This window comes from Protopterus annectens, chromosome 5.part0 (genome assembly GCF_019279795.1).
Source record: "Protopterus annectens isolate FY-2018-M chromosome 5.part0, PAN1.0, whole genome shotgun sequence".
NCBI lineage: Eukaryota > Metazoa > Chordata > Ceratodontiformes > Protopteridae > Protopterus > Protopterus annectens.
This window is the reverse complement of record NC_056735.1, coordinates 1,377,576,506-1,377,601,312: the sequence shown is the minus strand read 5'-3', so window position 1 is coordinate 1,377,601,312 and position 24,807 is coordinate 1,377,576,506. Positions and strand designations below refer to the sequence as shown.

Here is a 24,807-nt window from a genome sequence, read left to right as displayed (position 1 = left end):
TTTCAGAAAAAATAGAGCTTTAAATAATAATACCTCATATCCTGTCTCAATGCATCATTTCCTGAATATCCCAACAGAAATTTGAATGATAATACCTCATATCCTGTCTCAACACATCATTTCCTGAATATCCCAATAGGAGCTATTACCATGGAGGCAATAGTATATCACACTGTGACAGAAAAAATATAAAATACATTATTAAAACTTAAAAATAATATATTAGCTTAAAAATATAACTATTTGAGAGGTCTTGCTTTTCAAATTGGTTTCATGGGGATACATTCGTTCAAGCCGACACCTCTGTGTGCTGCAAGACTAAGAATCCACCTGATTTCCATTTCTTCTGTTAGATTTACGATGTCACCTCCTCGTATATCAGGGATTACAGAATACAAAGCCTGGAACAAAAACTTATGATCAGGACCAGTTGTAAGCATATGTTTTGAAACTGCACTATACATCTCTTGTCTACAATAGGCATACATATGGTCCCTAATTCTTTCGCGAAGTGACCTATTCGTTTTTCCTATGTAGAAACAGAAACAGGTCTGACATCAAGCAACATAGACAACGTGTCTAGTGTTGCAGTCAGAGCTGTTTCTGATTTCCCAAAGCCTCCCATTATTTGGGTTGCGAAAAAATCTGGATGTGTCAATGAACTGACACTGAGGACAGGAACCACATTTCTTAGTACCAAATTGCCATGGAGCAGTGACAGTACCTTTCTTACAACATAAGTCAGGGAAACACAAGAATTGTTTCAAGTTTCTACTATTGCTATAAACATAATTGGGACAATTGCCAACTATCCCACGTACCTCTGGATCTATCATCAAAATATCCCAGTTCAAAATAACTCGTTCAACAGTAGAGATATTGCTACCCAATGGTAGTACAAACGGAACAGTATGTTGTGTTTTTCTTGAGGGAATACTATTCGGACCTCTGGCTGAAAATAGGGCTGTCCCCTCGTCCCTATGAGCTGTATTACCTGTTCACAAATTCTGTTTACCTGTACATTTGAATAGCCTCTACTAATGAAGGAAGTTTTTAAACTTTCCAGTTCTGAGTTAAACTCCAATTCTCCAGAGCAGAGTCGAGAGACCCTTAGTGCCTGTCCCTTCACTATATTGTCAAAAATTCTATGATCATGCATGCTATCCATACTAAGGAGAGAAATGGTATGACAGGATTTTCTAAATATCTTGGTATGGTAGGTATTACCCACTCTGTATATAGTGGTATCTAGATAGTCAATAGAGGTATCAGATGAATGCATCGTAAACCTCAAAAAACCTTCCATGTTGTTAAGTCTTTGAAAAAACAAATCTAAAAAGGCACCAGTGCCATGCCACAAGAGGAAGAGGTCATCTACAAAACGCCTATAGAAGGCGATGTTGATGTTATCCAACATGACCTCTTCCTCCCATGCTACCATCACCAAATTGGCGTATGAATTGGCACAACTGGTGCCCATGGCTACTCCAGATACCTGTCTATACATCCTGTCCATAAACAAGAAAAAATTATTCTCTAATACAATCTCCAGAAGGAGGCAAAGAAAATCAGCTTCAGAGGCATGCATATGCTGGTAAAGCAATGATTTCACCATTAGTATACCCCTCAAGTTGGGAATACAAGTAAAAAGAGATGTAACATCAAGAGTAACTAATAGAAACTCATCACAATTGTGTATATTCTCAACACATGTATACAAGTCACCAAGGAACTGACCAGTGTCCTTCAAAACATATGGGTATTTCGATAAAATCGATTTCAAACTGTAATTTAAGTATACGGAAATGGGTTCCGTCAACCACCCAGCTCCAGCAACATATATATGTATACACATACACACACACATTATATATATATATATATATATATATATATATATATATATATATATATATATATATATACATACATACATACATACACACATCTCTCGCTCTCTATCCATATCTATCTCTCCATATCTATCCATCTACCTATATCTATATATACAGACACAGACAGACACAGACAGACACAGACAGACACAGACAGACACACAGACACACACACAGACACACACAGACACACACAGACACACACAGACACACACAGACACACACAGACACACACAGACACACACAGACACACACAGACACACACAGACACACACAGACACACAGACAGACACACACAGACAGACACACACAGACAGACACACACAGACAGACACACACAGACAGACACACACAGACAGACACACACAGACAGACACACACAGACAGACACACACAGACAGACACACACAGACAGACACACACAGACAGACACACACAGACACACATATACAATTGTCCAGATAAGGATAAATTTGAATGTTTCTTTGTCTGCAGAATGCAATTACTGGTGCCAGGCACTTTGTAGAGACCCTGGGCGCAATAGATAAGCTAAAGGGCAGTGCAGATAATTGGTTAAGCAAAAAGCCTGCTTGGAAGCAGAGGTATCTTCTGCAAGATTCCCTTATTGGGATATGCATGTATGCCTCTTAAATCTAGAGTTAACAACCAGGCATTCTTGCCTAGCATAGGCAGTGGCTGTTTTAAAGTCAGCATTTTGAATTTTGGAATGTTCAGGAACGTGCTCAGAATTGATAAGTCCAGAATTGGACGCCATGATTTGTCTTTTCTGGGCACCAGGAATAGTCTTGAATAAAATCCTTGTCCTTTTTCCTTTTCTGGTACCAGTTGAATAGCCCCCATATCCATGAGGGACATGACTTATTTCTGGGCCTCTGCCCACTGGTTTGGTGGCAGATCTGGCCATCCGTTTGGAATTGGCAAAGTGTGTAAATGAAATCTGTACCCCTGGGATACTATGTTTAATACCCTCTTTTCCTGGGTAATGAACTGCCAATTTTGAGCATGAAGTGCTAGTTTTCCCCCCAAGGGGGCTACCAAAAGATAAGTGCTTGGAGATGGTAGAGGAAAGTCATTGAGACTGCTTACTGTAGGGTTGTGCTTCGTTACCTCCAGATATGGAGGTGGAGACACCCCATTGCTTTAACCTGTAAGATCCCTGTGATTGACATCTGGAGCCTCTGGAGCACCTGCGTTTGCCCTGAGTGGCTCTGTTGGACACAGGAAAGGACCAATTCTTAGTAGGCCAGTGTGTCTACTGAACCTGGGTGGCTGCACTTGCAAGAAATCTTTTACAGTTATCATAGATTTAGCTTTGTCTTCCATTTTCTTTAAAACCTCTTCTGTCTTTTTACCGAACAGACTATCATGCTGTAAAGGGGCATCCAACAATTTAGCTTTAACATGACCAGGCAGATTTTGCTCCTTGAGCCAGGCATGCCTTCTTATCACAGATCCAGTTAGGGCGGCCCTGCAAGAGGCCTCCAAGGAATCAAAATCACATTGCAAATTATGCTTTCCAACCTGTTGCTGAATGCAATAAATCCTGTAACTCTATTTTTCACACAATCAGAAATCAACATAATTTTCTGTTTCAGTAAGCCCATAACATGCTGTTGATATTTAAGCATATGAAACTGGCAGTTTAAAGCCCCGATTGCCAAGGTTGCAGACTTATAAACCTTCCATCTATCCAGCGCCCTGGAATCTCTATCAGAAGGGGTAGGATTTTCGGCTGTAGAACCCTTAACACCCTTGGGACCCTGTGAAATAGTCTCAGGATCAGCAGCAGGATTTTTGAAAATAAATTTGTGGGAGTTAGGAACCCTGTAATATCTGTCTGGCTTACTAGGAGCCGGAGGCAGGGAATCAGAAGCCATACTTGATTCCGAGAACACATCATCAACAATGTCTAATACAGGAGGTATTGCCAAAAGCCTATGCTGAGGAAGAAGAAAATATGAATCTTTTTTGATTCTGAGAAGTCCTGACTCTCCCAGTGAAAATGTTCCCTTAAAGTACGCAAAGTCTCTCCAAAAGAGTAATCCTCAGGAGGAGATGCAGATGGATTCCCTCTGCATCATTGTCCTCATAAGGTGGAAAAGAAAATTCATCAGAAGAGGAATCAGAAGAAATGGAAACCTGATCTGAAGAATCATAATCAGTGCCTTGCCTTGGCCTCTTAGCACGTGGGGGGGGGGGGGGGCGCAGTGGAAACCCCTGATCAAGGTAATTAAATCCTCAGCCATTTTGATCTTTTTTTTTAGGCATAGAGGCCTGAGCACGTGGCTCATGCATTGTTTTTTCAGACATAGAAGTTGGTTTTGATCTTGTTTTTGATGATGGTGTTTAATATAAAAACATTAGAGGCCTGAAAACACCCTCAGAAGCCGGTGCCTGCTCAGCGGCTCCAGACCCATCCACGGGAGAGATATCCGCGGGTTCAATACTTTGCGAATCTCATGGCATACCGGACTCCGAATGGGTCTCAGAGGCCTGCAACTCAAAAGTAGCGGGTATCAGGGGCTGCGAAATCGCCTGAGTACCGGCGACTGGCTTAGGAGAAGCTTCGTCTGTTTTGGACCTCGACTGTCTTTTTCCTTGCGTTTTTTGTGAACTACAGTAGTTGGATTGCTAACCGACGGCACTTAATGGTAGTTAAATCTTGAACCAAAATATTTAGAAGCAAAGATATATAGACACTTAATAGTGCGTTGGTTAAATTTAGCACAAAACCGAGAGCAAAGCACGTTGTGATCAGGGCCTAGGCAAGGAAATGAGTACAAATGAAAATCCTTATGAGGCTTCCCACAAGTAATGCAATTAGTAACTTTTACTGACATCAGTAAGGAGCAAGAAAAAGTTTCCCCAATGGGGTACTTCGCTTTAGTTTTAAGACTTCGGTTCTGAAACTAGAAAACGAAAATTTCAGGAGTCGGCTGACCGGCACTTGCAAACTGCTTCTGCTTCGGGCAACGCGCGGCAAGAAAGACCGATTAAAATGGCGTTGGCTGCATGTTTTATACCCCTGACGTCATGGAAGAGGAGACCGCAACTGACACAGGATCCAAGACTTTGTTATTCAGGCCGAATGAGGGCAACCTGCCAGAATATTACCCTAATGTAATGACTGCAACAGTGAAACACGAAGATCATCAAATGGACAGCCCTGAGAAACTTTGAACATATCCACTAAAGAAGGTGTTGCTTGCAAACTTGTCCAATCCTAACCAGAGTGTATAAGGGCTGCTTTAAGAATAGACCACTGTACATAAAGCCCACTGCAGGATCCGCATACAAGTTAATGGAACCAAAATTAAAACTCATTGTGCTGGGGAAGAATGCGAGATCACTTCCATGACCAGGGATTTAAGGGTTTGTACCTTTGTTGGTGGCCACTTCTACAGCAAGAGCAATGTCTTCTGTTAGACTTCTCTCCTCTGCCCTGTGGAGAAAGTACAGTTGTGTACACTTACCATAAATGTAGATGTTAGAGTGTATTACTGTTGCAGTCATTACATTCGAGTTATCTGCTTGCAGTTAGCCCTCAGCCGGCCTGATTATCAAAGTCTTGGGTCCTGTGTCGGTTGCTGTCTCTTCTTCCATGACGTCACATAGTCAGGGGTATAAAGCATGCAGCCGACACCATTATATCAGTTTTTCTTGCCCAAGATGTCAGGTGCCCCCCATAATGGGACGCAGTTATATACAAGGTTATACTTCCAACAAAAAGCAAATGCACCAGAAAGCTTAAATACAGTAAACAGAAGAGAGGTATCACCAATAGAAGTCAGGGGGCTGGAGGGAGGGTAACTAGGACTGCAACAGTGAATACACTCTAACATCTACATTTATGTTAAGTGTACACAACTGTACTATGTTCTTCATGTTTCACTGTTGCAGTCATTACATTTGGGTAGATTCCCAAAGCTAAGGAAGGAAGGAGGCAGTTAAAGAGCATTAGGAGCAGCTATTAGGCACTACAAGACTGCAGTGGCAAAACCAGCTCTGGATTTAGAAAAAAAAAATAGGCCAGTGGTAATGCTTGGTGAAGGTATGAACAGAACTCCAGGTAGCAGCATCTAGGATGTCCCTGGTAGGAACACCTCTGAGAAAGGCTGTTAAAGCAGATGCAGTCCTGGTGGAATGAGATCTTATCCCCTTGTGGGGTAGGTTTTCTATTGTGCTTACAGCAGAAATTAATGCAATGGCCTATCCATTTAGAAATGGTTTGCTTTGAAATGGCCTTCCCCTCTGCCCCTGCAGCAAAGGCAATTTAGTAGCCGTTAGTTTTCCTGAGAGGATTAGTCCTGTCCAAATAAAATCCAAGTTGTCTGTGCACGTTCAAAGAGTGCAGTATTCATTCTCCTTTGTTCTGTGGATTAGAAAAGAAGGTTGGCAAATTAATGTACTGATTAAGGGCCACACTGGATACTACCTTGGGCACAAAGGAAGGACTGGTCCTAAGGGACACCATGTCTGCGTGGAAGATGATGAAGGGCTCCACTGCCATGAGGGCCTATAATTCAGACACTCTTCTTGCTGAAGTGATGGCTAGAAGGAAGTCTGTTTTCCGAGAAAGGAATTTCAAAACTGCAGTTGCAGCTGGCTCAAGGGCAGTCACGGTGGTGCAGCGGTTAGCGTTGCCACCTCACAGCAAGAGGTTCTCTGGTTCAGTTCTCGGCTGGGGTGCCTTCTATGTGGAGTCTGCATGTCCTCCCTGTGGTCGCATGGGTTTCCTCCGGGTGCTTCGGTTTCTTCACACATCCCAAAGACATGCAGTAGGTGGATTGGACACTCTAAATTGGCCCTAGGTGTGTGTGTGCCTTCTGTGGAAGGTTGGGCGCCAGGCTGGCAACTAGACACCATAAAACTCCACTGCCAATCATGAGAAAACAGATGATCCGCTGTGGCGACCCCTGACCGGAAAAAGCCAAGAAAAGGAGGTAGAGTGAGCTTTTCCAATACAAAGTTAAGGTCCCAGGCTGTGATAGGGGCTCGCCTGGCTGGTCTTAAATTTTTGGCCCCTCTGCGGAATTGCTTCAGCAGAGAGTGAGAGAAGAGGGGTGGCACAGTATTATAATGTTCTGAAATGGCTGAGGCATGAATTTTAAGAAGGGAAAGCCCTTGTGAAGCATCTCTTAAGTATTGAAGAATTGAGCTCGGCTCCAGGAACAATATCTTTTCCACTTTTCAGCATAGGATTTTCTAGTACTAGGCCTCTCTCTGCCTCCAGACATCCAGCACTTGTTTACCAAGGGATGGCACAGGAGAGCTCAGATAATTAGCCAGGGTTTGAAGCTGGGGGTGCAGAATCTTGCCCTCCTGCTGGGGCAATAGGGAAGGGGTCTGAGGCAGGTGCCATGGTTCCAGCAGTGACATACTGTGCAAGAGGGGGTACCAGAGTTGGCGTGGCCAGTCTGGTGCAATGAGTATTGTCCTTGGTTTGATCTTTAGTAGAACTTTCGAGAGGAGAGGCAGAGGGGGGGAAGGCATAAACTGAGAGGCTTTCCAGGTGAAGGACAGGGCATCCACTTTCCAAGCATGTCTCTGGGGAGTCCTTGTGCAGAATTTGTCCAATTGGTAGTTCTGAGGGAGGCAAACGGATCCATCTCTGGGCTCCCCCATTTGTTTCTCAAAATGTTGAATATCTTCGGTTCTAGTTTCCACTCGTGTAGGTCCATGAGATTTCTGCTTAGGTCGTCTGCCAGTGAATTTAGCTTGCCGGGCAGGAACTGAGCTTGTAGGTGCACTTGGTAGCTCAAGGCTGTGTTCCACAGAGCTATGGTTAGTCTGCAGAAAAGGGTACGAGTGGGTTCCCCCTGCTTGTTTATGTACCACATAACAGTGGTATTGTCTGTCAAATGTCCTGGAACAATGTGGTCCTTGAAGGCTGCCTGAGAATTCTGTACAGCTAACATTTATTTTTGATTGATATGCAGGTGCATTTGACTCTGGTTTCATTTGCCCTGAATGCACTGCCCTGCCAAGTGAGCCCTCCCGTGCATAGTCTGATGCATCTGTTGTTAGGGTTTGGGCGGCAGGGGGTAGAGTGAATGGCAGTCCTCAGCCCACCAAAGGAACTCTGTCTTTATACAAGGAATGACAGGAAGCATTGATTCCAGGTCTTGAGAATGTTGACACCATAGGCTTTTTAGATACCATTGTAGTTTCCTCACAGGCAGTCTTGCATATGTAATTAGTAGGATGCAGGTGTCCATGAACCCCAGGGCTTGCAGTATTTTCCTTGCAGATAGCTGGGTCTTTGTGGTCAATAGTTTGAAGTAGGCTGTCAAACTTCTTTTTCTGGTGTGAGGTAAGTCATCTGGGAAGTTGTGTTTAAGCTTGCTCCCAGGAATACAATTTGTTGGCAGGGTACTAGGTGAGATTTATTTTTGTTTATTGTGTACCCCAGTGAGGTTAACAGTTTCTTTACAAATGGCAGATGATTCAATAGTGTGTGTCCTGGCTTTCTGCCTGAATTAGACAATCGTCCAGGTATGGGTATATTTGAATATTTCTTTGCCTGCAGAATGCACTGACTAGAGCTAGGCACTTTGTGAATACCCTGGGCGCAGTAGATAAGCCAAAAGGCAGTGCAGAGAACTGATAGCGTAGGTATTTTCTGCAAGATTCCCTTATTGGGATGTGCACGTAAGCTTCTTTACAGTCCAATGTTGCCAACCACGCATTTTTGCCTAGCATGGGAAGCAGCTGATGAAGAGTTAACATTTTTTTATTTTGGGATTACCAAAAAGGTGTTTAGGATAGGCAGGTCAAGGATAGGATGACAGTTGTCTTTTCTGGGTACCAGGAAAAGTCTGGAGTAAAAACCTTGGCCCCATTCCTCTGCTGGGACAGGTTGAATAGTCCTGATACTTAGAAGGGAGAGAACCTGCTTTTGAGCCTCTGCCCACGGATTTGGGGGTAGGTCTGGCCAACCATTTGGGGTTAGTAAAGCGTGGAAGTGGAATCTGTATCCTTGGGAAACTACATTTAAAACCCATTTGTCTTGGGTAATGAGTTTCCAGTTTTTTGCATGCAGGGTGATCTTTCCCCCTAAAGGAGCAGTCAGTTGATAGGGCTTGGAAGTCATTGTGACAGTTTACCATAGGGGTGTCTTACTCCTTCCAGCTTTGGAAGTGGGAGCTCCCCACTGCTTAGGCCTGCGAGTACCTTGAGACTGTAGCCTAGGTGTTCTGCTGGCCCTGGGTTTGGACTGAGAAGGCATGGAAGAGACAGGAAAGGACCAATTCTTAGAAGGCCAATGCGTACTAAAATCTGGGAGGCTGCACTTGCAGGAAATCTTTAACAGTTTGTATAGATTTAGTTTTTTCCTCCATCTTTTTAAGTACTACTACTGCTTTGTTGCCAAACAGACGGTCTTGGTTTAAGGGAGCATCCAGTAATTTAGCTTTAACATGATCTGGCAAAGTTTGCTCCTTAAGCCAAGCATGCCTTCTAAGAACAGACCCAGTGACAGCAGCCCTTCAAGATGCCTCTAAAGAGTCAGAACCACATTGCAAAATATGTTTACCAACTTGTTCAGCAGAATGCATTAAATCCTGTATTTTTTTATTTTCAGCACAGTCAGGAATCAACATTTTCTGCTTAATCTAATAATATGCTAATACTTCAACATATGAAACTGGCAGTTTACTGCCCTAATGGCCAAAGTAGCAGAAGTGTATACTTTCTTACCCAATCTGTCCAGGGCCCTGGAATCTCTATCAGAGGGGGTAGGGTTCTTGGCAGTAGTAGCCTTAACGCCTTTGGGTCCCTGTGAAATGGTCTCTGGGTTCACAGTAGGATTCTTAAAGAGGAACTTGTGAGAGTCAAGTAATCTGTAATACCGGTGAGGTTTCCTGGGAGCCAGAGGTAAAGTGTCTGGGGCCTGGCTAGATTCCAAGAAGGCATCATCTACAATGTCCAGTACAGGAGGGATAGCTAAAGGCCTGTGTTGAGGTAGGAGTAAGAATTCCCTATGCCTCTTTTTGGAATCAGAGTGATCCTGGCCTTCCCAGTGGAAATGCTCCCTAAGAGTGTGCAAAGTTACACCAAAAAGATAACTTCTGGAGGGGAAGCAGAGGGAATTGAGTCCTCTGCGTCAGAATCCTCATAGGTAGGTAAGGGCAAATCCTGGTCATCAGAAGAAACAGAAATTTCAGAATCCTGATCAGAAGAAAAATCAGTTCTAGGTCTCTTAGAGGGAGTAGGCTGGCTTCAGTAATAAGGTCTTCAGCCATTGTTACTTGTTTTTAGGCATATGGGCCTGACCATGCGGTTTGGACGTCTGGTTTCTAGGCGTGGATAGAGTTTTAGGCCTTTAAGAAGAAGATGGCGTCGGTTTGATATGAAAGTCAGTAGGCCTGAATGCACCCTCAGAGGCCAGTGCCTGCACAGCAGCTCCGGACCCATCCAAGGTAGAGACATCCGCAGGTTCCATAGTTGAAGCATCTCGTGGCACACCAGACTCCGAATGGGTCTCAGTGGAGGCCTGCGAATATAAAGTAGCGGGTAACAGGGGCTGCGAAAGCGCCTCACTGAGCACCGGCAAACTGGTGACTAGCTTAACGGAAGCGGCGTTGGCAGCTTTGGACCTATGCGGTCTCTGTCTTTATCTTTACGTTTTTTTGGAATGTCGGTAGTCGGATGGCTTACTGAAGCCATTTCTGGATAATTAAACTGAGTACCAAAATAATTTGATGCGAAAATGAACCAATGATGAATAATTCAAGGATTGAATAAGGCACAAAACCGACAGCGAAAGACGTTGTGGTCTGGGCCTAAGCAAGGAATGCAATACGAATGAAAATCTTTATGAGGTATTTGCTTTCCACAAGTAATGCAATTGTTAACTTTTACTGACATCGGTTTAGAGCAAGAAAAAGGATCCCCAACAGGGTACTCAGCTTTTTTGAATACTTCGGTTCTGAAACTCAAAAATGAAAACTTCAGGAGTCAGCCGACCGGCACTTGCAAACTACTACTGCTTCAGGCACCGCACGGCAAGAAAGACTGATGCAATGGCATCGGCTGCATGCTTTATACTCCTGACTACCTGATGTCATGGAAGAAGAGACGGCAACCGATGCAGGACCCAAAACTTCGATAATCAGGCCGGCTGAGGGCTACCTGCAAGCAGATAACCCACATGTAATGACTGCAAAAGTGAAACACAAAAGACATCTGTCTCCTCATGAGTCTTGGAAACACCCTTGGGACTTGTGAAACTACATCTTACCATCTCATTGATTCAGGGTCAGAAGATCTCAGAGGGGTAGAAAAACTGATGACGACAGCAGAAAAGCTCTGTTTGTCTTGCTCACTCCTGGACAGCGTTTCCTTCACTTTGAGGCCAAATAAGGGTGATCCATCAAAGCATGAATGAAGAGTTGAAAGGCTCTGCAAAATCAAGAGTGCATCCAGGCATCCCTCTTAACAGCTATCCCAAAACCTTTCATCTCTGAGACACCTTCAGCAGTGTTAGATATTGGCCTCATTGATGAGTCAGAAATGGACTGAAGGGTGGCCAGAAGTGAAGAAGCTTTTTGATCATCCAGAGATATTGACCTGGAAAGTTATTTGGAGAGCTCCTTGGTCAAACATCACTGTGACCAGGTAAAGTGCACTGCGCAGCCCTAGACTCCCTGTTAAGGGGATGGAGAGACTAACACTGCTCCTTGAGCTCTTTTGGAGTAGCTAGTGCCACAACCATGGCATCGACAGGGGCTCCCTTGCTCCAGTAGACTCTGTCCTTCAGGGGAGCTAAAAACGTATCTGGTCGCTTGGGGATAGGTTCCATGTTATCCCATTCTTTCCATGCATGGCATAGCTGGGCCAAACCCAAAAGCCTCCAAAAACACATACCTCCTGGGAAGGGGGGGTTTGGAAGACTGTCCAGCTTTTGCTTCATAAGTTCTAGGATCTCTTCAATGGTGAGATCATAGGATGAAGATCTGGGGGACCACTCCCCTTCATCGAAGTCGCTGTCCTCAGAGAGAGATTCCTGGGGGGGGGGGTCTAGGAGTCTCCTTTTCCATGTTCCCTTCCTAGGGACCTTATCTGTAGGACAGTCTGGCGAGGTACTGAAAGTGACAGGAAGTCCTGAGGAAGGACCGACTAAAGACTAGTCACGTAGGCTGTTCCAGTAGTATAGATCTGAGAGGCTCAGAGCTCACACTTGATAGTGGGATACAAGTGGGATCTGGGGGGTGGGGTAAGGATGCCTCATTTGGTAAAGAGAAGTTCCTCTCCACTACCTCAAAGGTGGAAGGTCCAGGGGAAGTGGGAGCCAACCGCACCAGAGCCAAAGTCACTTGTATTGTTGCACCCTGAATCCTCACAGACTCCTGTTTCGAGGAGGGGAGTCTGAATCAAGCTGTTCAATGTCAAGACTCCCATGGGTTTGACAACTTCAGAGTTAACACTGACCGCCTACGGTTCATCTCCAAGAGTCACCTTGCTCTGACTTTCTTCGGATAAGATGAGGACACACCCGACTAGCTCTAATCAGAGGGCTCCAAAACCACTGGTCGAATTGGAGAAGGAGACATCACTTGAGGATGGGTGGAGGGCACGCTCACAGGTCCAATGGGAAACTAAGTCGGCATCACCCCCATCTGGATAAGAGCTCTGAGGAGCTTCATCATTCTATCCACCTCTGCTTAGACTCCTGGAGAACCTAAGGGAAGATCTGGTTGAAGGTGGTCTGGACAGCGTCCTTACATTTCCTGTAGGTAAAGGTTATGGAGCCGAGGAAATATCGGCTCTGGAGTGAAGCGGACAGACTTAGTCTTGGATTAGTTAGGATCTGAGGAGTTTGGATCCAACTGTTTTGGGATTTTGGTTGGAATATTGATTGTCTGAGTTGATCTGGGAGAATGGCGATGGAATTCTTCTGGAATTCTTCCTGGAATCTTTCTTCTTTGGAGCAGAGTCAGGCTTCCCTTTATCAGACTTATCGGGATGTTGAGCCCCAGCAGACAAGGAAGAAGTGGAAGAATTCAACTGACCATTTAAAACTAGTTTATTCCTCCTATCACTCAATGCCCTGGAATTAAACTCCACACAAATAGGACACTGGGTGTCCAAGACATCAGAACTGGGGATCTTGTTCCCACAAGAAGTGCTTTTTTTGAAGCATGCAGGCTTGTTGTCCATTTTGCTGCACAGAGCAAAGGAAATTAACTTTTTTTTTTTTTTTTTTTTGATAAAAAAAGAAATAGAAGAAAACGAAAAGGACCAAAACTGGCACTTAGAAGATTACCATGTAACTGGTAGGAAGCACTAAAACTAAAAGCAGAGAAATCCAAAAAACTATAAGAAAGGTTAAGTTGAAAGGGTGCTAGAAGTTGAAAAAGTTTGAAAAACTCGTACGTAGTGAATAAAACATCTAGTTTTCACCCTGAAGTTCAACAGCAAAAGGTCTGCTTCTGAACGCTATAGCAGCAAATTAGATCAGATGTATGTTAGCACAATACAGCATTATGAGTAAAGGGAGGAGTTTGAGCGCTGGATCTCTGAATCTGGTAAAGCAGCCCGGCTGGATCAGAGGTCAGATCAGAGACGCGTTACTTGAGGAATGAATGAAAATGACATCAGATCCAACAATTTCCAGTTTGCTTCACTATAAAGGCAAAGTTGCCTTATAGGTTCTCTGTCAGTTTCGAACCCAGGACCTTGGAAACACTAGTCTGCATGACTTATCACTAAGCCATGACTTAAAGGTATTAAATTTCAAGATACATTTACAGATTTTTTTCCTCCAATAAAATCACATCAGTAGGTCAAGTTCCAACAGATGCTTTAAGAGTTTGTGCAAAGTCAGAATAAGGAGATGTGAACTGCATTAGTAAGCAATTATATTTTGCTTACCTTTACTTACAGACAGCAGCAGATTAAGATCTCTCGGGTGAACTTTAAGCTCATTGATTGCATTTCCATGGCCAACATAATGCTGTAAATAAAAAATAAAAAATGCTAGTTACTTCAAATTGGTAAAGCCTGCCACTATAATCTGCTTTTGTTAAAGATTTATATTTTCAACATTTCACCAAGCAAACTGTCTCATGCAACAAGTATAAACTCTCAGTACAGATTAATTGTGAAGCGTTGATCATGTGGAATTAAAGAAAATACTCTGAATACACTCCATGTCAACTGATTTTGAGAGCGCTATTTGCAGTGGAAAAAACACCAGAGAACTCTTTCAGATATTATCTTGGCAGCTAGTTGAAATTTCTACTCTCAAACTTCCATGCTACGAGTATGTGCTCCCCTTTCGTAAATGGGAATGTGCAGATATGCATGTTTTAAATAAATGGCAACCATATATGCTTTTGGACTTGAAATGGGAAAATAGCCTGGAGGATTACCATTTTGAAATTTTGTACCGAAATGAACTTGTTTAATTTGGACAAGTCCACAAGGATCTCCATGGGTTGTCTTTTTCTTGGAACCTTCACTGAAAAACTTTGCTTTCTTATTCCTTGGGTATGAATTTTAGGACTTCTAGCTGCAACATCAGATGCAAAATGGTTGGGACCTTTGGTATCCATTTACCCAGGAGTTACGACTTGAATTCTAAATGATACCCCCCCCCCTTTCCAATGATGTCCACTACCCACCTGTCTGAAGTGACCAAACTCAACTCCTCCAGGCAAGCAGTTAACCTCCATTCTGAGTGTGGAGCATTTTGGGACTGGGGAAGGGGTGGGGGGGTATGAGAGCTTGAGTGTGAAAAGTCACAATTTTTTTGTGGGGTCTAAACTTTGCTGGCCTCCTGGGCCTTCACTTGCCATTTCTTCTTGTAAAAGGGTGTGCACCCTTTTGTCTGTTTTTTTTTTCCTCCCGTTGAGGACATCTAACAGTATGGTTAAAATTTTACACAACTAATCTAGGTCCTTCTATTCTGCTGTTGCAGTATTCTTTACATGAGGGAGAATGGAAAAGCTCATGAGGAGGAGGACAGGGAGGAGGGTAGGGGCAGAGGAGCTTTCCAGGAAACTGTGGAGAAAGGCCCTAGTAAACTCTGCCCTGGATTTGGAAATGTCCAGTTTGTAATGCTTACTGAAGGTATGGACTGAAGACCAAGTAGCTGCCTCCAGAATGGAATTTGTGCCCAGTCCTTTGAAAGAGGTGCCGAATGAGGCAATGGCTCTGGCAGAATGAGACCCAACTGAGGAGAGGAGGCTCTTTCCATGGTATTCGTAACATAAGGCGATAGCCTTAGAAATCCAATTGCAAATAGTATGTTTACTGATTGGGAGTCCTGGGACTCTAGGATGAAACAGCTGGTCCAATTTCCTGATAGCCTTGGTTTTGTCTAGACAAAAAAAAAAGCTGTCTGTGTACACCCAAAGAGTGCAGAACTCTTTCTGCAGAGTTTTGGGGAGAAGGGAAAAAGGTAGGAAGGTGGATAGCTTGGTTGAGTGATAGCGCTTTGTTGATGTGGAGAGAAACCCTCTCCTTGTGGAACACGAGGAAGGGAGGGAAGGCCATGGACTTGGAATGGGAAAGTTCAGAAACCCTTCTGACAAATGTGATTGCAAGAAGCAGGAGTGTTTTCCAGGAGCAGAGTTTGAGAGAGGCAGAAGCTGCTAGCTCAAAGGGTGCCAGGGTCAGTTTTTCCAAGACAAAGTTAAGGTCCCAGGGAGGTGTAGGTGGTCTCCTGGGATGTCTCATGTGAAGGACGCCTTTCAAGAATTGGTTGGCCTCAAACCTGGAAGCCAAGGGAGGTGAGAGGCAGACAGGCAGAGATGGCTGACGTGCACTTTCAGTGAGGAAAATGTTAGCCAGCATCCAGCAACTCACACAGGTATGATGGGACTGTGGGGACATCCACTATTTGTGGGTCCATATTACGTGAGACACCAGAATGAAAATCTTTTCATTTGGATAAATACGATTTTCTAGTATTGGGTTTCTTGGCCTCCTGCAGAACCCTGGGCACGTCCTCTGAAAAAAATGTGTCTGAAAGGAATTAAGGCCCCATCACCCACAGTGTCATCTGCAGAGTTGACAGGTGGGGGTGAATGAGGGTTCCCTTGTGTTGTGCAATTAGGTCCACTCTGTGGAGTAACTTGTGTTGATTGCCCTTGGCTAAATACAGGAGTAAGGGGAAATCAATGCTGTCTTGGACAAAAGGGGGAAAACAACAAGATTTTTGGTCTGTCCTGCTGAATTTTCAGAAGGCCTCTTGGGACGAGAGGCAAGGGAGGGAATGCATATAGGAACATCCCTCTCCATGAAAAACTGAGGGGGTCGACTTTGCAGACCAGAGGGTGAGGGGTTTCCGACACAAAACTGAGGGAGTTGTTTCTTCACAAGGGAGGCAGAGAGATACACTTGTGGAACACCCCATTGGTGGACAATGTCCAAAACATGTTCCAGTGAAGCATCCGTTTGTGGGATTGTGTTTTGGACCTGCTGAGTGTGTCTGCCAAAATATTCATGTTGGGGGGAATGTATACTGCCTATAGAGGTGCCTGCCATTTCAGCGCCAGCTCTTACACTTAAACTACTCCACACAGGAGATTAAGACCTGGTCCCCACCTGTTTGTTTACATATTAGAGCAACTGTCATGTTGTCTGTGAAAACTTTTAAGGGCCCTGGAATGAGGAGAGACTGAAAGGTCTGAAATACCAGGAGTAGTGCTCTCATTTCTTTTATACTGATGTGATCTTTTCTTTCAGAGGGTGACAAGGTGCCTTCTGCTTTCATGGCACTGAAAATTGCTCACCAGCCTGTGTCTGTATATATTTCTTATATCGGAGATAGAGGATGAAGAGGGAGGCCTGGGTTGGTAGAGAGTTGTTGAATCCACCAAGTTATTTCCTTCTTAAGGCAGGGAAGAAGGGGAATTTGAAACTCCAGAGGGTGTGCATGTTGTGTCCGCACCAATTTCAGAACCACTGCAATTTCCTCATGTGCATTTTTGCCAGAGAAGCATCAGGATGGTGGAGGCCATATAGCCCAGGTTCCCGAGAAAGGTCCTGGCTGAAATGTGGGACAGAGGAAGGAGGCTTTGAACGGCACAGTGCTCCTCTGCTTCCTGGATAGGAAAATAAACTTTCATGATATCCGTTTGAATCCTGCATCCCAGGAAAATATGGTCCTGTCATGGAGAGAGAACTGATTTCTGGAAATTTATAGTGAATCCCAGGGAAAGGAGGATGCAGATAGTGAGGTTGAGATCCTGCTGTAGTGCCTCTGGACTGTCTGCTTGAACAGATCATCCAAGTATAAAAATATCTGGATGCCCTGCAGTCTGTCACCACTGGTACTAGGCACTTTGTAAAAACCTTTAGGGAGGTAAAAAGTCCAAAGGGTGAGGCAGAAAACAAACTGTCTAGAGGCTACAGAGAATCTTGGATATTAGCTGGGGTGGACAGGAATATGAAGATAGGCATCCTTTACGTCTACTGAGGTCATAAAGGCTTGGGGTAAGATCAGAGGAAATAAGGTCTGTAAAGTGAGTATCCTGAAAGAGTACTTTCAGGCAAGTGTTTAGGAAGGATAAGTCCAAGATAGGTCTCTAGGGACCTTCTTTCCTTGGAACTACGACCAACCTGGTAGAAACCCTTTCCTCTTTGATGGGTGGGAGCACGTTGAATGGTGCCTTGATCCAGAAGGGTTTGTAGCACTGGTGGGAACAGTGGTAGTTGTTCTTTAGGTGGTTGGGGGATGCCTCTGAAGAGTGGCAGCAACTCCCAGACCATGCAATATCCCTTTTTTATGATGGAAAGCAACCAAGAATCTTGAGTAATGGTTTTCCCAAGCAGGGCTTGAAAGGTAGGGACGAAGAGATAGGAGAGTGGGAATAATGGGGTCCAGGTAGTCGGATGGACCCCCGTCTGTCTGGAAAGGGCCGTTTTGGAGGTGGGGTTTGTTGAAGGATCCGGATTCACTTTTCCACACCAATATGCAAAGGTGAAAACGCATTCAACCTTTGCATATTAGTGTGGAAAAGTGAATCAGCCCTAGGTCTGGTCTAATGTTGGCTAGATAACTGCATCTATAGGAGAAGTTTTCAGTTTCTTAAATATACAAAAGAATGCTTTAATAATTTTACTTTGCAGATGACAAGAAAGAATTGTGCCTTCCATCAACAACCACATCTGATGAAGTTTTACAAACGAAAACGTAATGCGGGACGTTAATGCAGAGCTTTGTTTTTGTGCTTTGGTTGTGACATTAAAGGAAGAGTCTTCGACTGTCTGTGTGCTTTGTTGTATGCATTCCCAAGTCTGACTGCATCATGCCATGTGGTAAGAAAGAACTGAAGATGGCTGACAACAGGTCTGCCTTTATACAGAGATGTGGAGACAAAGGGCAGGAGATGCCAAGGTCACCACAGGGGAAGGGATGAGCTCTGAAACTTTGAATGGGTCACAGATCCTTGACATTATGACTGCCGCAGTGACTTGCACCATTATGAACAAAGCACCTACTCCAGCCTTAAGTTTACACTAATACATTCTGAAGATGTCGGTCTAACAAAAATTATCTTTTTTTTTCTATTTATTTTGTTTTATTTACACTTTGGTTACAGCATGACCAACTGTAAGCTCAACCAGAGTTTCACTGAAAAGAGTAACAAAAATGCAACAAAATACAACCTATGGAAGAAAATAAGAAGTTATGTACTCACCATAACGTTCCATCTGAGTAGGTGGCTTCATTTGTCTGCAACCTGTGGGTCTTGGATCCGATATCGGATCCGAGCCGGCAACTTGTTTCATAACCAATGGATCCGAGCTCCTAGCTCCTCCCCTCACCCATAATCCCCTGCCAACCCTCCATGACCTCAGATGAAGTTTGCCCCTCTATAGATACCCAAAAGAGATATTCCAATAAACAACCTAGATAGATTCATTCTGAAGGCCAGGGGGAAGGAGGGGGGGGTGGCTGCAGACAAATGAAGCCACCTACTCAGATGGAACGTTATGGTGAGTACATAACTTCTTAATCTGAAGTAGGGACTTCATTTGTCAGCAACCTGTGGGACAGGGTCCCCAGCTACCTGAATCTTGGGCGGCCATCATGGAAGGATATTGCGGAGCACCGCGGAGCCAAAGAATGCTCTCCCTCTAGAAATTACGTCCAGTTTGTAGTGGTTAATAAAAGGTATGAGATGAGGCCCAAGTGGCTGCCGAACAAATATCATCAACGGAACTCTAGATTTGAAGGCAGCAGAAGTAGAGATGGAACGAGTGGAATGTGCGCAAACTCCTCCAGGTGCGGGTCTCCCAGAAGCTTGGTACGCTAAAAGAATACATTGGGAAATCCAGCGTGACAAGGTGATTTTTGAGACTGCTTTCCCCAAATTGAATTTGGCAAAGGAAATGAACAGCTGGTCGGATTGCCAGCAGTCCTATGAGTATAAAAACGTAGCTGCCTATGAACATCTAATGAGTGCAGCTTGTACTCTCCTTTATTCTGATATTTAGGAAAGAAGACCGGTAGATTTATGGATGGATTTATATTGGTTTCTGATGCTATTTTGGGAAGGAAGGAGGGATTGGTCCTGAGGTACACTCTGTCCGGATGAAAAATCAAGTAAGGAGGCTTCACAGAAAGGGCTTGAAGTTCCGAAACTCTTTTCGCTGAAGTAATGGCTACAAGGAATGCTGTTTTCCAGGACAAGTATTTGAGATCCACTGAAGCGGCAGGCTCAAATGGGGGAGCAGTTAGGGCTTGAAGAACCAGTGAAAGAGGAGGATAGGCATAAAGTAGACCGGGCGGCCAAGCATGCACCAGGGCGTCTCTTGGAGTTTCCCCTGGAGGGGGAATCAGAGTGAAGAAATTGTCGCATTTGGTGTTTGAGGGAGAGGCAGAGATCGCAGCAGGGTTGCCCCCATATTGCGAATATCTGCTTCGCTACTAGTGGGTTGAGAGACCACTCGTAAGGGGAAAGAATGGTGCGGCTGAGTTTGCCCGCTAGAATGTTGGCCCGCCCCGGAATGTGCGTCGCAATCAGAAAGCGGTTGGTGGAAATCGCCCATTCCCACACTCTCATGGCTTCGCGGCATAGAGGGTAGGACCTGGTTCACCCGTTTGTTGATGTACCAGACAGACATGTTGTTCGACTGAAATGCAATAGTTCCTATGGGGAGGAGATTCTGAAGTGCTTGCAACGCATACAGTACCGCTCTCATCTCCAGAACGTTGATATGCAGGGAGGTCTCTGTATCGTTCCACGTGCCTTGGACTGTCCTGCCTAAATAATGTCCCCCCCACCCGAGGCGGGAGGCGTCCGTGGTCACCGTGGTGAGAGGGGGAGGAGTGCAGAAGGGTCGGCCAGTATGGAGATCCGAGCATGAAGCCACCATAACAGGGCCCTCCTGCAAGCCTTGCTGATAGCGATGGGGTGATAGAGAGGAAAAGACTGAAAGGACCATTGCACTAGAAGGGTCCACTGCAGTACCCTCAAGTTTAGGCGGGCGCATGGAAGGAGCGTTATCGCTGCCGCCATGGAGCCCAGCGCCCTGAGGACCAATTCCGCCGGTGGGGCTTCTGACTGGAGGACGGCCCGCACATGAAGTTGCAAATTCTGTAGTCGTTCCGGAGTCAGGAAGGCTCGTAGATCTCTGGTGTCTATTCTGGCTCCTATAAATTCTATGACTTGTGTCGGAGCAAGGGAAGATTTGTCCGCATTGATCGTGATGCCTAATTGGGGGTCTAGGCGGAGAAAGTAATCTCTGGCTGAGAAAAGTAGATGCCTTGTTGGGGCGGTCAGGAACCAGTCGTCCAGGTACGGGAAGACCTGCATTCCCTGGAGTCTCAGGTGGGCCGCTATCACTGCTAACACCTTGGTGAACACCCTGGGGGCTGTGGTGAGGCCAAAGGGAAGGACCCTGAACTGGTAGTGACTGGCTCCCAGCCAGAAGCGGAGAAACCTCCTGGATAGTCTGTCCATTAGAAAGTGGTAGTACGCATCCTTGAGGTCTATAGAGCACAACCAATCGTTCTCCCGTAGGAGGGGGAGAACGGATTGAAGAGTAACCATTCGGAATTTTTCCTTGGTTACCGACAAGTTCAAACGGGAAAGGTCTAGAATTGTTCTCAAGTCCCCCGTCTTTTTTGGCACCAGAAAGAACCTTGAGTAGAACCCTAATCCGAGCTGGTCTTGGGGGACGGGCTGGATGGCTCTTTTTCCTAGCAGCTGCTGGATTTCTGCGGCTGCTGCCTCCCTCTGATCGGGTGGTACATCTGGGAGGTTCCCGATTTTGGGGACATGAAGCATTGGAATTTTGTACCCTCTGGATATAATTAGAAGCACCCAGCGGTCTGACGTGATGGACTTCCATGCCGCTAGGTGCTCCGAGAAGCTCCCCCCCCCCCCCGACTGCCTCCAGAGTGGAGCAGCCGGGCAACCCTTCAGGGCTGCTGTGTGGGCCGGTCAGAGAAGGATTCTCTGGACCCAAAGTTCCTCGGAGCCCCTCTGCCCCTGGGGCGGTGTCCTCCCCCTGCCACGGAAGGACTGGTTGTCCGGAGCGGGTTGGGAATGTTGCGATGTCCAGAACCACATCTTCTTCTGACCCTTTTGGTTCTTCGAAAAGGACCGCTGGAGGGCAGAGAAGCGGACTCAGACGGCAGACGTCTTCCCGTCCTTCTCACTCTGAACTAGCGTCTCGTAAACAGTTTTGCCAAACAGGGCAGAACCATCGAAAGGGGCGTTCGCAAAGGACGCTTTAAAGGGCTCTGCAAAGTCACAATGCCGGAGCCAGGCCTGATATCTCATGACTAGACCCGCTCCGCTAGCTCTAGCGGCTCCCTCGGTGGCGTGGGACAATAGCCGCATAGAGGTATTAGAAATGGATCTTAAGAGTGGCCATTCGGGTGGAGTACAACTGTTTGTCCTCCGCCGACATGGACTCGGGGGGGGGGGGGGGCAGCGTATTCTTTGATAAGATCCCGCTGCATCCTGATGACGTGTGCCATATAGTTCAGGGACCTTACCGAAAAGGTCGCTGAACTAAAAACTCACTTCCCTAAGCGATCCATCGAGCGGGACTCCTTGCTCGGTGGATGGACCGAGGGGCTCTCCTGAGCTAGTTCCCTCTTCGTGGCTGCCGCCATCAACATGGCATCTACGGGGGGACCCTTGCTCCAGTGGGACCTACCTGTCTGTGGGGGGGCTCAGTATCCTGTCCGGGCGTTTAGGGACTGGCTCCACGGTGTCTGGGTCCTTGCACACCCAGGTGGTAATAAGGTCCACCAGGGGGTCGGCCGGAGGGGACACCCAAGAGGTAGACGGGCCTGCTTCGAATGCCTCCAGAAACACGACTCTGACGAAGCCTTGGGGGCAGACCACCCACCTCTGATCCTAAGCATTTCCATGATGTCTTCAAAGGAGACATCCTCAGGGGGTGATCTTGGGGAGCCTTCCCCTTCATCCAAGTCAGTGTCCTCGGTTAAGGACTCAGGGGAGTCCACGTGCCTCCTCTTACACTTGTGCTTGCGAGGCACTTCCTCGGGGGGGGCTGTCCGAGGAGGTCTCGCCAGCAACATCCTGTTCCAATGGAACAACCTGGGACATCGAAGCAGGCTGTCCCTGTGGCCGGGTGATGGAAGCCTGACCCAGCAGAGAGGGAGTGCAGGGTGGGGCAGAGACAAGGGCCGGGGGTCCGGATGCTCTCTACAGAGCCCTCTCCACTACATCGAAGGCCGAGGGGGAACCTCTCTACCTGGGCTCCGAGAGCAGACTCCCACTCGGATCCGATGAAGGGATCGGAGCCGGCGCAGAGACCGTCGGATCCGAAGGACCAGTGTGCTCCGTCCTGGACGGAGCCGAAGGCACACTGAATCCCTCGGATCCGAAGCTCGGCCCACGGCTACGAGAGGTCGGATCCGACAGACTCAAGGGCAGGGTCGGATCCTAAGTACCAAGTACTGTCGGCGCCGACCCACCCCCGGCTCCGATGCTGCCCGGCTCCGAACGCTCCGAACCCGGGAAGCTGGTCGGAGAAGGAGCAATCGGAGCAAAAATGGGTGTAGAGCTCCCCTCCCGAAAGGGGGGGGGGGGAGGCAAGAGCACTCCCATCTGCAGCTGGGCCTGGATGAACCTTCACATCATCCGGTGCAAGTCTGCATCCGACATACTGTAAGTCGATCTCAATGAGGCCACCGAGGCAGGCCTGGAATGCCGCCTCGATGACCTCTATGTAGATCGGGCCTCCTCCTCCTCGGGTCCTGGGGAGAAACAAGGAGATCGGAGCCGAGGAGGAGGAGGAGACCTAGAAGCTGTGGAGGGAGAAGCCCGCTTAGCCGGTGGGGCCTAAATGGAAGCCTCGGCCCGCCGCTTGTGGTGCTTCTCCCTCCGTTTCTCCCTCCTGGCCTCCCTGGCCTCCGGCGCTTTAGGTGGAGTTTGAGTCCCGGCCGAAGGAAGGGAGGCAGGAGTGGCTACCATCACAGGCTGTGGTAGTGCCACGGGAGGAGCGGGGGCCGAAGCCGAGTCCGGGGGCAAAAGTCCCGCCAGGACCAGCTTCAACCTCAGCTCTTTCAGTACCCTGGGGTTGAACGCTGCACAGATGGTACAGCCTGAGGAGAGGTGTTCAACCCCAAGGCACCGAACACACAGAGTGTGGCCATCAGCCGGGGAGAGCTTATGGCCACACACTGTACATTTTGAAAAAATGGCTTTTGGGGCCTCTGCCATACTGGAGGGAAGAAAAGTAATACACAAGCACACAGGCCCCCAAACACTAACACACAGACTCACTAACGACCAGCGAGGGGAGGGAAAAAACTACATAAAAAGTACAAATAATAAGGGAACCTAACACTTACACACTGTTTTAAGTCTAAAGATAGAAAAAAAAGGAAGAAAATACACTTATCTTAACAAATCGCTAAGAGCTCTGAAAAATCCAGCTAGTCACAAGCGCGGCAAACTAGATCTGGGGTCATGGAGGGTTGGCAGGGGATTATGGGTGAGGGGAGGAGCTAGGAGTTCGGATCCATTGGCTATGAAACAAGTTGCCAGCTCGGATCCGATATCGGATCCAAGACCCACAGGCTGCTGACAAATGAAGTCCCTACTTCAGATCACAAGTAAACTGGTCACCACAAAAAGAGTGGTACTATGTAAAATTTCTACTTTATGTTGAGGTATAAATTTTACAAGCTGAAAAGTGGACTCAGAGGATTAGCAAGAAAGGATTGAGAAAAAGGATTAGCCTTCGAAATTGTATAGGTAATAGTTGTTTAAAGGACAAAGTGATGTGTGTAGGTAAAAGACCGTCTAAGGAGACAGATGGACTGAGAAAGGTAAATGCTGTAAGGCAGCACTGAGCAAGGAGAAAGAGAAGCTATGTACATATTTACAGGAAGTACAGGGAAATAGTGAGGAATGGCTTGCCAGAGTTTTGAAGCAAGTACAGAGAAACTAGTGTCACAGCAATGTAATTCAGCAGATGGGGTATGGAGAATAGGGTCTACTGCACACAGACCTCTGAGGCTGTAGGTTGGGGTTTTAGCAATGAGTATCACTACAATGGGAAAAGGATATCTTGGTGGAGTAATTTGAAGAGTTGGGAGCCCAGGAGGAGGTTGGATGTGGCTTGTACTGTCAGAGTTCTTGCCTTGGATAAAGTAAGGTAAGGGGAGTTGTTGATCAAGTGATACATTTTATTAGATTATAGGAGGTTACTAGGCTAATGGCCCTGGGGCCCTTACAAGCCTAGCCAAGAGTTTACCCCAAAAAGAAACCTCAGTCAGCACCTGTCGCCCCTGTCAGGGAGGAACACAGGTGGAACTCCTGGTACAAATTTGTGTTTTCCCATCCACTCACCAAGGTTACGCTTGAAGAGCATCAGCGAGGTACTCTGCTCGATATCTATGGGAAGTCTACTCCAGAGACAGGGCAGCCTCTGGTAAACAACCCGT

At 46.3% G+C, this 24,807-nt stretch overlaps 1 protein-coding gene across 1 annotated transcript in view; it reads right to left on the bottom strand.

The window, feature by feature from the left end:
• EED (embryonic ectoderm development) overlaps positions 1 to 24,807 on the bottom strand; it is a 967,389-nt gene that overhangs the window by 653,270 nt on the left and 289,312 nt on the right. The window contains exon 6 of the mRNA XM_044072008.1: positions 13,791 to 13,872. Coding sequence (XP_043927943.1) covers positions 13,791 to 13,872 — 82 coding nt within the window. The remainder of the gene's footprint in view (positions 1 to 13,790; positions 13,873 to 24,807) is intronic.